The sequence below is a fragment of the Archocentrus centrarchus genome, chromosome 9 (assembly GCF_007364275.1).
Source record: "Archocentrus centrarchus isolate MPI-CPG fArcCen1 chromosome 9, fArcCen1, whole genome shotgun sequence".
NCBI classification, from domain to species: Eukaryota; Metazoa; Chordata; class Actinopteri; order Cichliformes; family Cichlidae; genus Archocentrus; species Archocentrus centrarchus.
The window spans coordinates 22,956,737-22,976,917 of NC_044354.1; the positions used below are offsets into that span (position 1 = coordinate 22,956,737).

A 20,181-nucleotide genomic window follows, 5' to 3' on the forward strand; every position below is an offset into this window, starting at 1 on the left:
TGTACAGTTATCTCAAAATTAATGTGTTTAACTTTTACATTCTGGATGACACAAACAACTTTTATTTTGTGGAAAAAAAATTCTGTATCTATATATGACAGTGATGACCACTGGTGTCAGATATGGAAAGAAAGTGCTTAACAATTGCTACTTATCCACTCCTGTGTAAAAAAAAAAAAAAGGTGGCACATATGACACTGTCAGCATAAGAAATTGAATATTAGCTTTCTAGCAATTTATTATTATAGTTCTAGAAGATAAAAATCACAGTCATTTGTACTGTCTGAAATCTGATCTACAAAGCTGAGTACCAGCATTACTAGTCTTTTGTGGCCAGACCCTAATATTACCCTTTTTAAAAAACAAAACAAAAACAAAGCTGAAGCTGAGGTAAGAAGCTGTTATTAAAAAAAAAATAGACTGCTATAGGTGTATTTATAAGAAAAACCCAGACCATTTTGTTTAACATTAACTTTTTATAAACACAGCAGGAACGAATGCTTTCCATGTCTTTGGAAAGATGGTGTTTTCTCCTTGAAAGGAACACTTGTCATCCAGATCATGGGTTTAAAATTTGGGTGGGTAGGCGTGTGCAGTCCTCTCAGGCTCCGGTCCAGATAATGATTGTGGTGGTGCTGCAGTCTGCCATTTTTTTTTTCCTTTTTTGAGGGGTGGGGTGGGGGGGGTGGGGATGGATGTCACACATGGAAATCTGGATAAGAGTTGTGGCTCCCTCTGCTGATCTGAGAGAATCGCCTAATTAAAAGCCTGTGTCAAAGGAGCCTTTTCATTGGGCTGGGAGGCAGCAGGCAGAGACATTTCATTTAAAGAGGTTGCACTCCCATTCTATAAATAGATTCTTGTGTGTACATACAGCTTAGCTTCAATTTACAGATGGCCTCATGCACCCACTTCTGTGGTACAAAGAATGCTTCAGTGAGTCAGATGGAGACAAATGGGAGAGCCTCAGGGTGCATCCCTTCTCTTGCATCACAACCTGAAAATGAGATGTTAGACATGTGGATAGAAATGTGCTAAAGCTTGCTAACAGTACCTTAGAAGCTGGATTCTGTGATCACATATATTGACATTATATATTCCCTGTAGTCAAGTGTGTGGGCTACAGTTACAGATAAACATGTAACACTGTTTAACTGTCTTGGATCCTCACACAGGAAATGTGTTGACACTCCAGCAGGAACACAACATGGATGAAACACGAGGAACAGAAGCTTTTTTTTCAAAATTACAAACGACTCGGGGAAAAAAAAAATGTAGAAAAAAAGTTTGGACATGACCTCCTACAACAAAAGTCAACAGCAGCCTGTGCCACAGGATGTTGTGTCATCATGCACTGACAGGGCTTTGACCTATCCTCAAAGTGCTGCTGGGCTGAGCAATTACCTGTATCTGCAGCCTGACGGCCAGGTGGATGCTCGAGCCCAATTTGCCTTTGGTGTCATGTGCTTCTGGCTGTGGACCTATAAATCCATTAGGCCTTTAGTCTGCTTGTGTTTCAGGAATTAAACCTCCCCCCTCAGTGGGGGCAGTGCGACTCGGTGTTCAGATCCCTACCACTTAGAAGTCTCTGAGGCCCCGTGCTTCCTCACATTATACTAGAAAATCAGAATTCACTGAGTTTAGTAATTCCTGGCACTGGGGAAGAGTCATCTCAGGTCAAGCTTTATAACACTTCATACATATGGATGCTCATTGTACTTCATCTTTGTACACACCACAAAAAGAAACCACACACACACACACGCGCGCGTGCGCGTGCGCGCACACACGCACGGGTATATGTGTTCAAGCTTGTGCCTGGAGAAAAACTCATCAAATGCAGCTGAATGTAGGAAGGTGGACGCTGGATTGAGAGCTTATTTATTATTATTTCAGCTGTCTGTCACGCTAGATGCTCATTCATGTGTCCGGCGACACACTGAGAAAGCCCGAGGCAAAGTAAACAGATAGTGTATCCCACAATAAGGACAAAAAACATTACCGCTATCTCTGCTTTTTATCTACCATAACTACAGCACACCCTCACCAGGACCACTTCTTTGCTTTCATGTAAGAAGCTGAGAACAAACAGTGTTTACGTCCCAGCTGTTCCGGCTCTGAGCTGCATTTGCACCTGTTTCCATTTACCTCGTGCATATACTGGATTATAACCTGTTTCATTTCATTTCCTTATTACTAAAATACTGCACCTCATCAAGCTGTACTTGAAAGGTGTCTGTGATGTAGCCTGTCCTTTTCTAAACGAGACAATGAGGGCAAAGGGGATCTTTGGCAAGGATGCAGTCTGTCTCCTTCTACTGCTCCTGGAGCATTAAACTTCAGGTGAACCCTGGGGGTTCAGCCTGATGGTCACGCTGGCTCTCTATCTCGCACAAATCCACACATGCCCATCTAAATTTCATGATTTCACTTTATGGAGGAAGAGCATAAGCAGATGTTTAAAAAAAGATACATGAACGTGACACAAGAAAAGAGGCTGGTCTATAGTATGCAATAGCACAAAGCAGTCAGGTGATGGCAATGTTGCATTCTTTTTTTTTTTTTTTTGCAGGCTTGATTTTATTATTTATTTACTTTTATTTTTTTTTTACTTCCCATAGCCCAGAAGCAACTCTTTACATTTGATATGAGAGATTTTCCCCAAGGCACAAGAAGAATCAGAGGTATAAAAAAAGGGGCAGAGCAGATGCAAACCCCCCTCCTACAGCAAACTGAAATACTCAGCGAGCACCTACGGCTCGGCCAGAAATAGGTCACAATAATCATGTGTAACGGCTCAAGTCATAACCTTGGAAATTCAGTTACAAAATACATCTCTGGTCCCCAGTATTCTGGATGGCCTCAGTCAGTGGATTCAAATCGTTTAGGTCTGTAAAATTGGTTGAACACACAGCAGAAAGAAAGCATACACAGTCATTTAAAAAAAAATCCTATCAACTAAGAGCAGTAATACTTTATGCTTTAATTAATTACAGTTTTGTCTAGCTTATAAAGTGACATTTTGTAGTTCCCATATGTTTAATAGCCCTTTTGAACAACAGCTTCCAATCAGACTGCTCTGGATCAGTAATAATTCACCGCAAGCTGTGTTTGAAAAGAGCTACATCACAATGGAGGGGCGGGGGGCAAAATAATGGAAATCACCCTGGTGCAACAAAAGCATTGCGGCTGAACATTACTGACGGCACCATTTGGTTGACCAGTGAAAAATAAACACACATGATGGGCAAACAAAAGGCTTAAACGGGCTACCAGATCTCAGAGCCAGCAGCTGTAAATTACTTCAGTGGGTAAGGGAAGGCGAGGGGAGGGGAGGGGTGAGTCTCATCTCACTGTTGGACAAATCAACAGTTGTTTTTTTTGGCAGTGCCTCCATAGGCTTCTCTTAATTGTGGGGTTTGCATGAAATCAAATCAAATATAGTCCGACTAGGAGTGAATGACCAGTCCCAAAGCGGGCCTGCTTAACATGTGACCAGCAGCAGCAGCAGCAGCAGCGGGGAGTTTGCAATTCAATCTAATTTTGAATTAAAAAACAAACAAAAAAAAAAACAATAACCTGGCTATCATTTATTTATTGCTCATCAGTGATTTATAACGCTGGCTTCAATTAATTATTCTCCTGTAAGACTGTCAACGTCTGAGGCTGTAGCCTGCTGAAAGTGACACTATCAGGAGTCACTGAGGCAAATCCTGAGATAGTTCAGTCTCACTCTAATTTCCCTGAATTCAATTTGAAGCTCATTTGAGGATTTATGGCGAACTGTTAAAGTTATCGATTGACTGATGGCGAGGGCAAAAATAGCTGCTGGGACAAAGTTGCGGGGAACAACCCGGTGATGAAACGAGCGCCTGCGGTGTATTGTGGGTCTGTGTGGTGTGGTGTTGTGTTGTGCTGGGGGGGTTGTTAGTTCGTGAAGTCAGAGGTTGACGCCTATCCCGCTCTCTCCTCTCTCAGCCGTGTTGCGCCCTCCTCTCCCCTCCCCGTGAACAAGTTATGATGGCGGAACTGTAGGCTTCGGGACGAGCAGGAGTGCGTCGCAAGTGTATATAGTTATTTATTTATTCAGACAACTTGTCGTCTTCCTCCAGCTATGACCCGCTGGATTCCTACTAAAAAGGAGAAGTACGGAGTCGGTGAGTGTTTGCATTTAACTACATGACGTTTGTTTTTTTTGTTTTTTTCTTTTTGGGGGGCAGTGGAAAGCTCGCCGCGTCAACTCCCAGCAGCAACTTCACTAACTTCAAGAGGAACGGGAGTCGGGAAGTTGGGAAACACAAGTTCCTGGCGACTTTGTTGTTGTTGTTTCTTACCTGGGTTGATTATTAACACCGTTGCCCAACTCGATTTCACAGGTTCTCTTTGTTTTATTCCAAGGACCCGGACACTTATTCTCCAGTTTGTCCCTCTGTATAGTTTGGTTTTAGTAAGATATTGTTGACAATTTCGTCCATAAAATGTGGTGAGGAGGAATGGGGGAAGAGCCAGGAGTTCAGTGAGCGTACCCGTCATTCTTGTGCTTAATCCCACTGAGCTCAAGTTGTGTTGGAGTTACAGTGAACTTGAATGAATCCTCATTTGGCTGAAAGGTCCTTCATAGCTCCCTTTCAAGGACTCATGTAGGGCCCCACATGGGATCCGCTACTGTGACTGCATGCTCCATGTGAGATAATACAGGAATGTTATTTGCATAGACATGAGAGGAACTTTGTAGACAAATGGCATTTGGCTACATTTATATAAGACTTTAATGTATCAGTGCAATGGACCATGACCGTTCAGCATATCTTCGTGAGCCTCACAACTATATTTTACACTTCAGTGTCTTGAAATAAGGTGTGGCCCTTCCACCTGTGTATGTGGGTTTTCGTGGGCTTGCAGTCTTCCTTGAAGCATGCATGCTCATGCTATCAGATACCAGCTCTCCACGCCCTCAAGGTAAATCAGCACAACTGTTTTCTTTATGAGAAATCCCTTTGAGGTTTACTGTAATGACTTTATAGCCTACACAGGTTGTCTAGTCATTGGTTTCCTTCCTGAGTCACTGCTGGATCTTTCACTTAAAGCTACAGACATTTACCAATATTGCTTCCTGGTGTGCTAAAAGAGTTGAATATATCTAGTGCCTATTTTTATTTATTTATTTTCTGGAGCAGGTATGACTCACAGCTTAGGACTGAAATACCTTGGCTGTGTTCTCTAACCTGGATCCCCTCTCTGACTTTATTTCGGCTTTTAAATAAAAATGTTCTGTTCTCGCTTGCTGCAGTGACTAAAAATATTTATAACCCACAATTTTAGGTGCGCATGTGTTTCTTTGCTGTATAAACTCTCTGCCTTTTGGTTGTGTGTGACCTTATTTTTGCAGCTGATGTTGAGGAATTTTTGAATGTTAATCCTTTCAGATCCCAGTGTGGTTTTCAAAACTGTCGCTCTGCTTGATTGTGTAGATGGTGCCACTCTCCTGCCATTTTGCTGCAGAGACAAGGCAGGAGTCACTAAACACTGTACGTAATCCTAAAAATGCCGTCGGACCCCGTACAAGGGCTTACATTTTTAATCCGATTAGTTAACCAAGGCTGTGCTCAAATACAGGCAACTACATTTTTGGATAAAAGACGAGATCATAAGGTTTCTGATCATATCAGTTATGTCATGCTAGTTAACAGGGAGCTGTGAATAATAAGGGGCTTAAGATATCAGTCTGCAATGGTGAATTTGTGACACTGTCATAATAGCTTCGTAATTTTTATATCCGGAAGAGAAGCACTGCACGAGAGGCTCAAAAGCATTGAAATCATCAGGTCTCGGGGAGCTCTGGAAAATCCAGTATGTTACCTCAGGTGATGTCAGTTGAGTCAGTGTCAGTCGGGTCTTCACATCTGGGGAAGAAAAACTAAAAATCTGGTGGTACAAAATAGAAAACTGATGCATTTATATTCTCGGCCAATATTGGTATAGATTTTCTATGATACACGCTTAGTTTATGAATGGTGTTCACACATAGTTTATCTAGCAGAGCGGCACTGACTGCATTGTTTACATGCTAATGATGCAGGATCACAGACCGCACTTCACAGCTGAGCTGTGCATTCTTAGTGAATTGCAACCAGTTTTTGAAATGCCAATGCACAGCTGACAAACAACGACTCTATTCTTTTTCTCTTTCAGTACTGCTACTGTATGTATAGATAAAGAATATCGGCAGATATGTTGATGTTGGGATTTTTCACAAAATGCAAAAAAAAAAAACCCTCAATCCTCTCAGCATTGGCTGTGAAATCCAGTATTCTATTGTAGAGTATGAGAGAAGTTTCTCTGATTTCTGAAGCTGCACCTCATCTCTGCTTGGAGGTAGATTGGTTGCCAGTCTGCACAAGTATCCTTTAGATGTAGAATAGAATCGAATACCTTTATTGTTATTGCACAATATTGCACAACGAAATTTTGATGCACCTCCTGTTAGTGGTGCACACATACAAAAGAACCACTTCAGGGAGAGCAAAGCTACTGCCATCACTGTGCGCCGCCTTTGTCAAGGCAGACTTCTCCCACTAGCCGTCTGGAATAAGAACATGAATTAAATGCCCGTGTTCAATCAAACCTTATCCTTTTTAAGAACTGTCCATTGCGAGCCTCACAGTGTTACTTGATAAAACTTGCTCACTGGCGGTACTCGTTAAAAGAGCCCCTTCAGAAATGTTTGAAGAGACCTAAAAATACTGCTTTGAATAATAATGTGCGTCTGAGAGGGGATTATACTCCAAAAAAACAAAAAAAAACAATGGAATAGACCATCAAAAAGTTCTAAAAGGACAATATAAAAGTTCATTTCATTTTAAAAATGAAACAAACGTATGAAGTCTCCTTCTAAACTGAGAGGTACGCTATCATTTTCTGTGCCCCGTGTGCATCAGGTGTCCGAATCACTCTTGTGTAAGCTGATTGGTGGCCCACAATGACTGTGAAAATACTTATGTCACACAGTCATGCTTGTTCACATACTCAAATTTAAGCTGAACGCCCATTCAGCAGAAAAAGGTGCACTGAAGTCCAGACAGTCTCAGGGAAGTAACAAGCATTTCTAAGTAGCAGCTTATGTGATAATTTAGTCATAATGATAATAACTACCTTACAGTTGCTTACAAGCACTCTGCCACCTCCTGTCATTATCTCGAGTTTTCTTCAGGGAACTGCCGTTCTAGCCACCGAGCCACAACTTCCACTTGGTGAAATTAGGCAATAACTAGCATGTAGCATTTTTCTTTAAAATGATGAACGGCTTAAATTTGCCCTCTCTGCTCGCTGAGCAGGGCTGTCATTAACAAAATGAACTGCTTTTGCAGCATAAATAGATCACAATCATTTCATATCCCCTGTTTGCCAATCTTGCAGCTACAGCTGGTGATTTGGAGACAAGTGCAGCCCTCGTTCTCGGTTTGGACCGACCGACCAAATGGCTGTTTACTTTTAAAGCTTAATAGCAGATGAATTATTTTTCTTCTTTTACAACCTGGAGAAAGACGTTGTGCTTTTTTTTTTTTTCTCGATAAGACGTTTTAATCTTCTTTCTGTTAAATGTTGAAGCAGGGTTTTTACCCAAATAAAAAAGATGAACCCAAGCTGATCTAATTTATCCCTTTTTTTGCACTTTTTTTTTAAACTTTGAACTTGAGAATTAACTTTCTGATTTATGGATGACATAAAAGGACTTATTAGCTGGAGCACAGTTTTAAGAGCTGCAGATCATTTCTGGCTGTCTAGACGAGGAGATGGGAGGCTCGAGGCTTTTCTTCGGAGGCCTTTACCTTTTGAGAAATGCTGCTGGAGGAGAATTGGCTCAAAAGCAAACCTTAATAGACTTACTTATCTAATGGCTTTTTGGAGCGATACTAACTGAACCTCTCCCTGCTTCGGTAGTGTATGACATTTGTATGCTGCACATGATACTGGATGTGATTACATCACTGTGTGGACGTTTACAGGAGGAAATCATAATTAAGTAGTTACATCCAAAGAGTGATTTGATCTGTATAAATGAATATGCAGCCTGTACATCAAACCCTGTGCAGAATGGCATACAGCATTTCTATTCCATTGCTGACTTAATTTTTTTCTTTTACTACTCTAAAGGCTTTTACAGCTGAGAAGTACATTGAATTGAGTGAATTTTTACAGTAATGTTTTCAAGGATTTCCTTCACAAATGGATTCTTTCATCATTTTTTTTTTTTTTTTAAATGTTATGCCTTTCCTGTTTTATCCTGGTCATGCCATGGTCCTTTCATGCTCAGTCAGCAATAAGAACAATAGCTTCTCATTGTATTGTGTTAACTTTGATGAGCTGCCAGCAGCTGCTCAAACTCTTCGACTGGGATGTTCTTTAATTGTTGGCTAATGCACCTCTATGGTAAATCATTTAAGGGGAATCAGGCTGACTCTGATTTAACATTAGCATGCTCATTAGCTTGAACTTGTGCCGATAGAGCTTTATTGGACTTTACAACAGTAGCTACAGGCTCAGCATTTGAAGTTTAAGAGGAAGACAGTGTGCCTCAGAGTGGCACAGATTAGCTTTGCTGCCAGAGCCCAGACTGATACTTTTTGCTTTAGACAGTGCGGCTCTTGCCAAGCTCGGACACTGTGTCAAGTTGGTGAATAGCCCATTGTCACTCTTGGCTTGACTAGAGGCAGATGTCATTTCTTCAGTGCACATATTCTGGCTGCACATTTAATTAATTTCCTGGTGATTCATAGTATGCCTTTAACTTCTTTTTTAAATACAAGCCCAATTCTAAAAAACAGTTGGGATGCTGCACAAACTACAAATGAAAACAGAAGGCAATGGTCTGCAAATCTCATAAACTCGTATTTCATTCACAATATAACATAGAAAATATATTAAATTCTTAAACTGAGAAAATGTACTATTTTAAGAAAGAAACTAAGATCATTTTCACTTTGATGGCAGCAACACATCTCATCAAAGTTGGGACAGGGCCACGTTTATCACTGTGTAGCATCCCCTCTTCTGAAAAAGACATCATCTGGATGGGAGCATATGTTACTCTAAATCCTGTACCCGTCAGCATTGATGGTGCCTTTCCAGATGTGCCAATTCCATAGGCGCTGATGCGCCCCCGTACCATCAGAGATGCAGGCTTTTGAACTGAGCACTGATAAAAAGTGATTTGGATTAGTCTGACCACAGAACAGTTTCCCACATTTTAAAGGTTTAAATGTTGCTGAATCGTGTTCATATGTAGTTTCATTGCATGATAGAGCTTTAACCTGCATTTGTGGATGGCACAGTGAACTGTGCTCGTAGACAGTGGTTTCTGGAAGTGTTCCTGAGCCCATGCAGTGATTTCCATGACAGAATCATGCCTGTTTTTAATGTAGTACTGCCTGAGGGCCTGAAGATCACACGCATCGAATATTGATTTCTTGTCTCTTGTGAAGAGATTTCTCCAGATTCTCTGAATCCTTTGATGATATTATGAATTGTAGATGATGAGATATTCAAAGTCTGCAGTTTTTGCAGATTGGTGAATCTCTGCTCCTCTTTGCTTCTGGGAAGCTCTGCCGCTCTAAGATGCTCTTTTTATCTTTGTGACCGGCAGGAGCGCCGGCGCTCCCAATTGCTTAACTGTCTTAAATGGCGGTAGAATTGCACCCACATAAGAGAGCAATAATTGTTTTTGCATATAAAACTAGAGAATTTACACTTTCATATTATGCATTCAACGTGTCCCAGAGCGCTGTGTCTGTCCTCTAACGGGTTCGCAGAAATCATGTAAAAAGCGCAAACAACAAAACATACTTTGGACTTATTCTATTATAGGTCATTAAGGCTGGTGATCCAGACCTGTTGCTAATTAACTGCAGTTTCAGCAGCTTTTATTTGTGTCACCTACGTTGCCAGCCTCTCGTTGCCCGTCCCAACTTTTTATGTGTTGCTGCCATCAAATTCACATTTTTAAAAAAATGATACATTTTCTCAGTTTAAACATTTGATATGTTCTCTATGTTCTGTTGTGAGTAATAGGGGTTTCTGAGATCTGCAAATCATTGCATTCTGTTATTAATTATATATTACATAGTTACCAAACTTTTTTTGGGTTTGGGGTTGTAAAACAACATCTGTTACATGTGTTTATATTCACATAAAAGAACAATCTGTTATTGCAGTGGTTCTGAGTCTGTTTAGGCCCCACTAGCTGTCTTTTTGTTGACACCATGAGGGATCTCACACCTGTGCAGGTGCTCCTGACAAAACAGTCATCAAAAGCACAACCTGATAATCCAGGAGCTTCTTGATGTGGTAATGAAAACAAAGTCTTAAGACTAAAATGTGTTTCATGGAAAGCTGGAAAAAAAAAATCTGCCAATAAGGAGGAATTCAAAGAGAAGGAAGAGTAGTCACATTCAGTGATTTGTCAAGTTTTGGTATTCAGACTGAGGTGTGATAAGCTGAGCCAGTTGAAGCGTGCAGTGAAATCTGGCCTCCAGCAACAAGCATTATCACCATGCAAGTCAGGGCAGAGCTCTGCTCATAGTTCTTCCATCTTACTGTGAGAATGAGTGGCTGTGCGCTATTGCAGCTCCCTCAAGTCGTGACAAAGAACTTTGCTACAGGATTGTTTCCCAAGGTTTCTCTTTTGCAGTGTCTCTTTGGTTTGTCTTGTATGTATATATGAGTGACTGTGTGTGTGTGTGTATGTGTGTGTATATATATATATATATATATATATATATATATATATATATATGTGGCCCGGTCAGCAAAGGACAGGACTGACACCAAATAAAATTTAAAATGGGTCTTTATTCCCCGACTGAACTCATAATAAAGAATAAGAACAGCGTTAATTCTTTGTTTTGAGGTTAATTAACAAATGTCTCAACTTTAACAATACACTGTGCCCCTGCCTCCTCCAGTCTCAACACCGCTCATGGACACAGAACTGATCAACGGCTGTAGATTGAAAACAAAATGGAGGCCTAAGCTTTCCTACTGTGTACAAATCAGATTCCCTATACAGACAACAGCAGTGGCCTCACTTTTCTGATAAAGAAAACAAAGACAAGAAGAAAAGGAATAAAACAATCAAACACATTCACAATATTACAACACGACTAAACTCTATACCCTCAATAAAGTTAATCTAAACAGTGTTTTACAGCAAAACAGTACATAACACTTCACATCATAACACCAGGGAATAGTCGGTGACTTACTCTGACTCCAGTGGTCAGCCTGTGCTATAACACACCACCTCAGCCTATCACTGGATTTCTCCCCTCTGAAACCAGCAAGAGCAAACATAAGCTCAGTCTCTGAAAATAGCGCACACACCATGCACGCTGGATCACACGTATATGTTGTGCCTTTAGTCACTTACGCTGCTCCACTGCTCTGGCCTTTCCACACCATGCGGCAAACAATCGGTTTCTCAAGCAGCTTTGCGGCGATCTGATGGCGTACGGGACATTAGTCTGGCCTCTAGCCTCGATCTGAAATCTCGCGGGATTTCCGCATTCTCGCGAGACTAACCAGCTTCAGTGAGAATGACAACAATGCTCCACCAGGTGGGGCTGTTTAACCCTCTATTTAATCGCTTCCAATTTCACCTGGCTACATTCTCCCCTGCTAAAAGTCAACGTCCTCGGTGACTTCCTACTCCCCCATCCCTTCTCTAAGGTTGGATGTATAAAGGGCCACCCCTGCTAGTATCTGAGAGAACACATCTGGGCTAAAGGACACAGAATTACATGCTGATCTGGGTAGGTGAAACATATTTCTATGTCTCCCTGCAGTCTCTCTCTCACTTCGACGTGGAGGGGGAACGGGTGGCTCCACCTGGGCCTTCCTCTCCTTCCTTCCTCTCGGAGCGGGTACAGGCTGCGGTCCCCCTTTCTCCTCAGGGCAGCTGAAATGCCCTGATGGTGGGGCATGGTCCATGGAGTTGGCCCCCACATCACTATTAGGTGTCTCGCTCCTCCTTTGCTCAGGCACATCCTCACACTCTATTACTTGATGGCCTCCTGCTCTGTCTGCCAGCAGGTTCAAGTTGTCAGGCCCCACGATGGCCTCTTGCCCAGCTTGAGAACACCTGACTTCCTCCATCAACACAAAGTCTGGCTCCATGTCAGACTCCGACTCCGACTCCGAAACTAACATCCCTTCAACAGTGGGGGCAGCCAAACAGTGACGCTTGGTTTGCACTGGTACGGGCCCCACACATGGCCGAAGGTTGGACCTATGGACCCTCTTCTTCGGGCCTCCCTCCAAAGGTTCCACGGTATAGGTAGTCCCATGGACCTCGACAACCTTGTACACTGGAATTGCCCATGCATCCTGGATCTTATTCCTCCCAGGAGGCCTATGTCGGAGGTACACCTCCTGCCCCACCCCAACAGGTGGGCAGTACACTTTCTCCTGTTGCTGCACCACTCTTCCAGCAGCCTTTCTCTCGGCGCACTCTCTTGCTCGTGCGTGCGCATCCCGCAGCCTCTCTTGGTGGGTAATTAACCAGTCAGGCTGATCATCCCTCATTTGCTCTTGGCCCAACAGGGCATCAACCGGGAGGTGTGGATGGACCCCGAACAGCAGGTAGTAAGGTGAATACCCTGTGGTTGAATGTGGTGTGACATTGTAAGCGTACACAAGTTCTGACAGATGCTCAGGCCAACGCCGCTTCTTTTCAGGGGGAAGCGTGCGCAGGAGGTCATGTAAAGTTCTGTTGAACCTCTCACACTGGGGGTTACCCTGTGGATGGTGGGGTGTGGTCCTGGTTTTCTTTACTCCATACAACTTGCATAGCTCTGCAACCACAGCACTTTCGAAATTTCTGCCCTGATCAGAGTGCAGGCGCTCGGGCACTCCATACTTCAAAAACCATTCCCTGAGAAGGGCCTTTGCTGTCGTATCTGCCTTCTGATCTCTTGTGGCAATGGCCTGACTGAACTTTGTGAACACGTCTGTGATCACCAGCACATTCTCACGACCATCTGTGGCTCGCTCCAGCACTGTGTAGTCCACAGCCACCACTTCAAGTGGTCGAGTAGCTAAAAAAGGGGTATATGGAGCCTGGATTCTTGGGTGCGGCATCTTTGTTAGGACACATCTCTGGCACTCTTTAACCCACTGTTCAACATCCTCATGCATACCACTCCAGAAACACCTCTGTCTCAACAGTCCTAAAGTTCGTTCAATGCCCTGATGTCCCATCTGGTCATGCACACTCTTGAGGACTTGCTCTTTGAGGCATGCAGGTAGCAACAGCTGATAGCATTCTCCAAGGTGAGTATCCTCAATCACTCTGTACAAAAGCCCATCTCTTTCTCTCAGTCGGGACCACTGTTTCAACAAGGAGCGTACTGGTTTGGATAAGCCTGCTCTCTCGTGGTAAGTAGGTTTTCTTTGGCGGCCCCAGACCTTTCTCAGCACCCCCAACACTGGGTCAGATGTTTGAAAACACTGTAGTTCTGCTTTAGAGTACCCAGGCAACACAGGTATGTTATCTGGAATTACTTCAGATGCCTGCAACTGCCTGATGTTACCCTGTTCAATCCCTGCTGCTACCAAACTCATATCCAAAGATGTCCCTGTCTTGAGTGAGCTGCATATGGCTACACAGTGATCAAATTCTGCATCTTCACTATCTGGCTCGGGCTCATCAGCTGGCGGATGCCGGGAGAGGGCATCAGCTGCTGTATTGCACCGTCCAGGCCGGTATTTCACATCAAAGTCAAACACAGCTAGCTGAGCGACCCATCGCTGCTGGATAGCCCCCAAATTGGCAGTGGAGAGATGACACAGGGGGTTGTTGTCTGTGATGACAGTAAATTTGGACCCCAACAGGTAGCTCCTGAACTTCTCCGTAACTGCCCACTTGAGTGCTAGCAGCTCGAGTTTCATGCTGCTGTAATTTCGATCATTCTTCTCAGCCCCTCTGAGCCTCCGGCTCGCATAGGCTATCACCTTCTTCCCACCTGCCTGTTCCTGGTACAGAACAGCACCTAATCCTAGGCTGCTTGCATCTGTCTCAAGGATAAAAGGTAAGGTGAAGTCTGCATAGCCTAGTGTGGGAGCACTGGTTAGTCTGTCCCTCAGCAGCTCGAAAGCTTCTTGACACATTTGTGTCCAGACTGACCTGAACATCTTGTTAGCCCTCATCTGGCTAGTCTCCCTGATGCATGCATTCACAGCATCATGAAGGGGCCCTGCGATCTTGGAGAAACCTTCAATAAACCTCCTGTAGTAACTGCAAAGGCCTAGGAAGGCACGGAGCTCCCCTACAGTACTGGGGATGGGCCACCGTTTTACAACACTTATCTTGTCAGGGTCCGGGCCTATGCCTTGGGCTGAGACTGAGTGACCAAGGAACCTGACCTCAGGTTGAAGGAAGTGACACTTCACCATTTTGACCTTCAACCCTGTCTCCCTCAACCTTTTCAGGACCCTCTCTAACCTCACCAGGTGGTCCTGGAATGTTGATGAGAACACCAGCAAGTCATCCAGGTAAATCAGTACAGTCTGAAACACCAAGTCACTCATTGTTGCCTGCATGAGCCTCTGAAATGTGGCAGGCGCATTGCATAATCCAAAGGGCATTCTCTTATATTCATACAGGCCAAAGGGTGTGGTAAATGCAGTTTTGTGCCTATCTTTCTCATGTACTGCAACTTGGTGATATCCGCTAGCCAGGTCAATCGTTGAAAAGAATCTGGCGCCACAGAGTGCATCCAGACTTTCGTCGATGCGTGGGAGCGGAAACGCATCCCGCCTGGTCTTCGCGTTTAGCCTCCTGTAGTCTACGCAAAGTCTTAGACTACCATCCGACTTGCGTACCAGAACAACAGGTGAAGCATAGGAGCTTGAACTCTCCTGGATTACCCCTTTCCTAAGTAGCTCTGAAATATGCTCCCTAACTTCCTGGTACTGGTTGGGTGGTATACGGCGGTAGGGCTGGGAGACAGGCGTCTCCTCAACCACCGGGATCTCATGTTTCACTCGATCAGTGAACCCCAGGTCCTCATCATGCACAGCAAACACATCTGCATATCTCTTCAAGAGCGACTCAAGCTCTACTTTCTGCTCTGGGCTGCCGCCACAGTGCAGCCGATCTAGAAAGCTCTGTATGTCACTGGCTGATTTTTGACTGTCCCTCGGACTAATGCTAACTTCCTCCAGGTCAGCAGAAATCCGCTGAAACTTAACCTCATAGGGGTCATCTTCCACATGATGGCACTGGCTGAGAATGCCTAGCCTGGTTTTTGGGGACAACCAGATATCCTCCTGTGAGAGGTTAATAACCTGAACCGGAAACACAGATCTGTTGGATGAGACGGCAGTTGGAACAACCATCAACCCACAAGGCAGTGGTGAGTCTCCTTGCTCGAGCAGCATAGTGGAGTTGCCGCTGGACTGTCCCTTGCGCCCCCTTGCACGGAGTGTGGCAACAGACATGGCAGGTACACGCACCCTGTGCTTACTAGCAAGCCGGGCCATGGATGTCTTTCCAACTAGCTCCGCCTCTTGTACCCTACGGCAAGCTTCCCTCCAGATGGGATCCAACTTCCCATCCAGAGCTACATCAAACTCTGTGTGTATCAGCTGCCGGCATCTCTTAGCAATGTTCATTCCAATTATGCCAGGTACCGAAGGGTCTGGCTCCTCATTGTCCCCATCTTTGATTATCAAGAAACCACACTCAGGGAGAGCTACCCCAAGAACTTGTATGTCTAGCTCGACATAGCCCAAGTAGGGGAGCGGCAGTTTATTGGCTGCAGTCAGTTTGAGCCATTTAGCAGTACAGTGCATGTCCTCGTCTCCTCCATGGAGGTGGTTTCTGAAGAAACCCTCAGTCAAAGTGCTTACGTTACTTCCTGTGTCCAGTATACACCTAAGGGGGACACCCCCTATCTGAACATCTAATTCAGGACACTTGCCAACAGCCTTTTCCAGAAAACGTTCTTTGGTTAAAATGCTCTCTGAGCCTTCTGACCTTCCTCGCATTGCTCGGCTCACAGCAATGGAGGGTTCCTGTTTCCCGGCACCGTGGAGCTAGGTGCAGCAGGTGACTGACTTTCTGTCTTCCGCGGGGCAGTACACTGCCTGGCCATGTGTCCCACACTCTCACAACGCAGACATATAGGCTGACCATCACTTGTGTACTTGGGCTGGACCTTAGGCCTACCTCCCTGATTAACACTCCCTGAGCTGATATTCTGCTCAGTGAGCCCCCGAACTGCATCAGTTAGCTCAGTGATCGCCCTACCCTGCTGTGCAATCATTTTAACAACTTCCTGCAGAGTTACGGCCAGATCAGCTTGTATTTTACTGGTTGAGTCTGGTTTCTCTAAAGTCTCATCTCTGCTGTCTCCTACCAAGTTTCGGTTTCGTGCTACATTAATGTTACGGGGCCTGTCTTCAAGTGACCACATTATTGCTTCATCTCTGACATCAAATAGGTTAGAGTCGGGTTTCTCTCTAACTAGTTTACGCAATCCGCGTCTCAGGGCTGAGTCCCGAACCCCCTCAATGAACTGGTCTCTCAAAGCCAGTTGTGCGTCAGCTACAGCATTAGGGGATTGTTGGAGAGCTAGATTTAGCAGCTGAGAGAGGGCATGTGAATACTCACGAAAGTCTTCCCCATCCACTTGTCTGCGAGAATAGAAAGCATGTAATAGCTGTGGTGTGGTGCGCTTCTCTCTGAAGGCTTCAGTCAAATATGAAAATAGGTCACTAGGATGCTTAGGCTGCCCTCCCATCCGTAATTTGACCTCCTCTAGTGCTGGACCCTTTAGATGTGACAAGATAAAGTCTACCTGTTCCTCTCTCTGTAGGCCCCTCACCCTCATTATTCGCTGCATTTCTTCTATGAACTCATCTACAGTGTACACATCTTTTCCAACCTCACCACAGAAAGGTACAACATGTTTTTCTCTTGGGATGTAAACAACAGACCGTGTTTGAACATTACCTAGATTAGCAATACTTGACATTATCTCATCATGCTTCCTGCCCAGCTCTAGGACCTGTGACTGTAGCTGTGCAACTGGGTTACCTCCATCACTGAACAGAAAACCTGCATCATCTCCATGGCTGGTTCCTGCCGTGGGAGCAGCTGCCCCCACTTCCTCTTCGGACATTCTCAGGAGTCTCTGTTTCTATGTCCTTAGTGAAGTCAATTATCACAGTTCTAGCCGTTATGTATCTCCACCGAACAGTCCCAAACCAGTCGAAATTAGTCCTCTCCAGCAGCCTCTGATGACGAAGTCGGCTCTCCTCCAGAACACCAGCAACACGCACAGTTGCCTCCAAGACACCGCGCCACAGCCGTCACCCTCTCTGGCTCTCTGGAGCTGGACCTCCTCTGGCCACTACTGTTGTCTCTGTACAATATGTTCGTGCTCACTCTCAGTACAATGACCTCAAAACTTAAAGAGGAATCCCACTTCTGACACCAAAATTAGTGTGGCCCGGTCAGCAAAGGACAGGACTGACACCAAATAAAATTTAAAATGGGTCTTTATTCCCCGACTGAACTCATAATAAAGAATAAGAACAGCGTTAATTCTTTGTTTTGAGGTTAATTAACAAATGTCTCAACTTTAACAATACACTGTGCCCCTGCCTCCTCCAGTCTCAACACCGCTCATGGACACAGAACTGATCAACGGCTGTAGATTGAAAACAAAATGGAGGCCTAAGCTTTCCTACTGTGTACAAATCAGATTCCCTATACAGACAACAGCAGTGGCCTCACTTTTCTGATAAAGAAAACAAAGACAAGAAGAAAAGGAATAAAACAATCAAACACATTCACAATATTACAACACGACTAAACTCTATACCCTCAATAAAGTTAATCTAAACAGTGTTTTACAGCAAAACAGTACATAACACTTCACATCATAACACCAGGGAATAGTCGGTGACTTACTCTGACTCCAGTGGTCAGCCTGTGCTATAACACACCACCTCAGCCTATCACTGGATTTCTCCCCTCTGAAACCAGCAAGAGCAAACATAAGCTCAGTCTCTGAAAATAGCGCACACACCATGCACGCTGGATCACACGTATATGTTGTGCCTTTAGTCACTTACGCTGCTCCACTGCTCTGGCCTTTCCACACCATGCGGCAAACAATCGGTTTCTCAAGCAGCTTTGCGGCGATCTGATGGCGTACGGGACATTAGTCTGGCCTCTAGCCTCGATCTGAAATCTCGCGGGATTTCCGCATTCTCGCGAGACTAACCAGCTTCAGTGAGAATGACAACAATGCTCCACCAGGTGGGGCTGTTTAACCCTCTATTTAATCGCTTCCAATTTCACCTGGCTACATATATATATATATATATATATATATATATATATATATATATATATATATATATATATATATATTTGTACACACAGGCATATTCTTGTAGTACTTCTCCAATTTCAGTCCTGGTTAGACAGCTGAAAAGGAAAAGATAGGAGCCACCTCCAGGAAAGCTGTAAGGTTAAAATGAATACAGGGAGGGGCAGCACTTGCAGGTGAGTCACTTGGCAGAAACATAACCTGCAGTGTAACTACTGACCAAAGGTCACAATAGGCTTGTTGTCAAATATATGGAGTCGGATACTGTTGCTTTTTTAGCGTTACTCCTCACGTTTAACGCTGAAACTACCTGCTCTGGCGAGGTCTATTTACTGGAACGTTAATCACAGCCTGAAGGCATCCAATTCAATTAAAAATAGTACAAACGCTTTGGAGGTTTGCGTCACACACATCCGTGCTGCACAAACACACTGCCTGCATCTACAAAAAAGCACTAAGATGAGGAATAAATCAAAGATCAAGATTCTCTATGCTGCGCGTGCAAGTTCTGTGACAAGGAGGTTGAATTGGTTTCTTTTTCCAGTGAGAAACCGCAAACCTCTGATCCAGAACTTCTTTTAAAACAGACTTGCTCCTCTGTGCAATAAGTGATTGAAAAGGGATTTGGGGTTTTCCGTAATCCACTGGACCTTGAGGAGGAACAAAAGTCGTCAATCACTCTGTCGGCCCAAACCGTTTTATGTTTTTTTTTTTTTTTTTTTTTTTTCTTCTTGTTAATAGTTTTGTATGTGATTCACATTATGAGACAGTCCTGCTTTGTCCTTCAGCGATCTACAATTACGATGCCAGTGGTGAGCAGGAGCTGTGTCTACAAGTGGGGGACACGGTGCACATACTTGAGAAATTGGAAGGTGAGCGAGCAAAAGCACACAGCAGGCCCTGACACATTCCTCTTTCCCCAGTCTAAAGCAAGCTGACACAGGAACTTAAATGAGATGTTGAACTAACTGGCGCTCAGTGTGTTATTCATGATAATGTAAATGAGTCCATTACATTGTCCTCCTGACATCACTCCTATCTCGTCCTATCCCTCAGTGTAACACTTTTGTTGGCTCATTTATGTCTTCTCAGGCTGGTATAGGGGCTACGCTCTACGCAAGAAATCACAGAAGGTATGGGCGAGATCAGTGCTATCATAGTATCATTGCCTTGATGTCTGTGTGTGAGTGTGTGTGCAGATATAAAATATATATACTGATCGCAATTAATTTTTTTTTCAGGGCATTTTCCCTGCTTCCTACATCCACTTAAAGGAGGCTACGGTTGAGGGAATAGGGTGAGATCACATATCAGTAAACAGATCATTTTGATGATAATCCACTCTGCTTTTGGTTTGCTGTCCAGCCTTGTCATTTGCCAGTGAGATAGCAGTGCACTTACAATTATCATAAGTGAGGACTCAGTAATGCTTTTCTTGGCTGTGTAAGGAAACCATCCACCTATTTATCATGTATAGAAAAGCACTTGAATCTATCCAAATTATATGACATGATCTGTGAGTGATGAGCCACTCTTCCAATGTCTTTCTATTCTCTTCTTGTGGCTGGTAGCCAGCAGGAAATAATTATTCCAGCGGATTTACCCCTGGTACAAGAGCTTGGGGCTACTCTGAGAGAATGGGCCCAGATATGGCACAAGCTGTATGTGGTATGTGGAGACTTTCTCTTTTATCTGCCACTCTGTTTTTTAGCACACCCAGTTCTGTGCACCTCTGCTTTTCACCCCTTTGACACACTTTTGTTAAAAACTGGCATTGCTGCTC

At 44.0% G+C, this 20,181-nt stretch overlaps 1 protein-coding gene across 4 annotated transcripts in view; it reads left to right on the plus strand.

Annotated features, from left to right (window-relative positions):
- The first annotated feature begins 3,972 nt into the window (after positions 1-3,972).
- Positions 3,973-20,181, plus strand: part of dock5 (dedicator of cytokinesis 5) — a 45,536-nt gene continuing 29,327 nt past the window's right edge. For all 4 annotated transcript variants that reach the window (XM_030737619.1, XM_030737620.1, XM_030737621.1 and 1 more), the window contains exons 1-5: positions 3,973-4,157; positions 19,187-19,270; positions 19,491-19,531; positions 19,640-19,695; positions 19,970-20,066. In XM_030737619.1, coding sequence (XP_030593479.1) covers positions 4,115-4,157; positions 19,187-19,270; positions 19,491-19,531; positions 19,640-19,695; positions 19,970-20,066 — 321 coding nt within the window. In that variant the 5' untranslated portion in view covers positions 3,973-4,114. The remainder of the gene's footprint in view (positions 4,158-19,186; positions 19,271-19,490; positions 19,532-19,639; positions 19,696-19,969; positions 20,067-20,181) is intronic.